Source organism: Fulmarus glacialis, unplaced genomic scaffold, assembly GCF_000690835.1.
Source record: "Fulmarus glacialis isolate BGI_N327 unplaced genomic scaffold, ASM69083v1 scaffold36188, whole genome shotgun sequence".
Taxonomy (NCBI): domain Eukaryota; kingdom Metazoa; phylum Chordata; class Aves; order Procellariiformes; family Procellariidae; genus Fulmarus; species Fulmarus glacialis.
This window is the reverse complement of record NW_009228276.1, coordinates 7,929-8,282: the sequence shown is the minus strand read 5'-3', so window position 1 is coordinate 8,282 and position 354 is coordinate 7,929. Positions and strand designations below refer to the sequence as shown.

At 64.7% G+C, this 354-nt stretch overlaps 1 protein-coding gene across 1 annotated transcript in view; it reads right to left on the bottom strand.

Moving 5' to 3' along the window:
- Positions 1–155: 155 nt before the first annotated feature.
- Positions 156–354, bottom strand: part of TMEM151B (transmembrane protein 151B) — a gene marked incomplete at its 5' end in the record, with an annotated part of 1,462 nt that continues 1,263 nt past the window's right edge. Inside the window, one exon of the mRNA XM_009583435.1 lies at positions 156–353. Coding sequence (XP_009581730.1) covers positions 189–353 — 165 coding nt within the window. The remainder of the gene's footprint in view (position 354) is intronic.

Genomic DNA, 354 nt, shown 5'->3' with positions numbered 1-354 from the left:
CAGCCCTCCCCCCTCTGGGGGGGGAGCGCCCCGGCGGGGGGAGCTTTCGCTGTCTGCCGGAGCGAGATGCCGTGTCCACTCCATCTTGATGTCCTCCTGGGCCACCTCCCTCCCCTGTGCTCCTCTCCCCAAATCCTGCGCTGGCTCGGGCCAGGCAACAGACAATGAGATCTCACTGCCCTCTGCTTTCACAGTGAGGTCTCCACGCAGGACCCGTTGCGGTGGAGGTGACGGTGGTCATGGTTCAGGCAGCCTTCGTTGCGGTGCACAATGAGGATGGGGAAGTAGAGGGCATCCTGGTAAGGAGGGGGGTCTTCCTCCTCCACAGTCACCTGGCTGGAGAGGCGGGTCTGC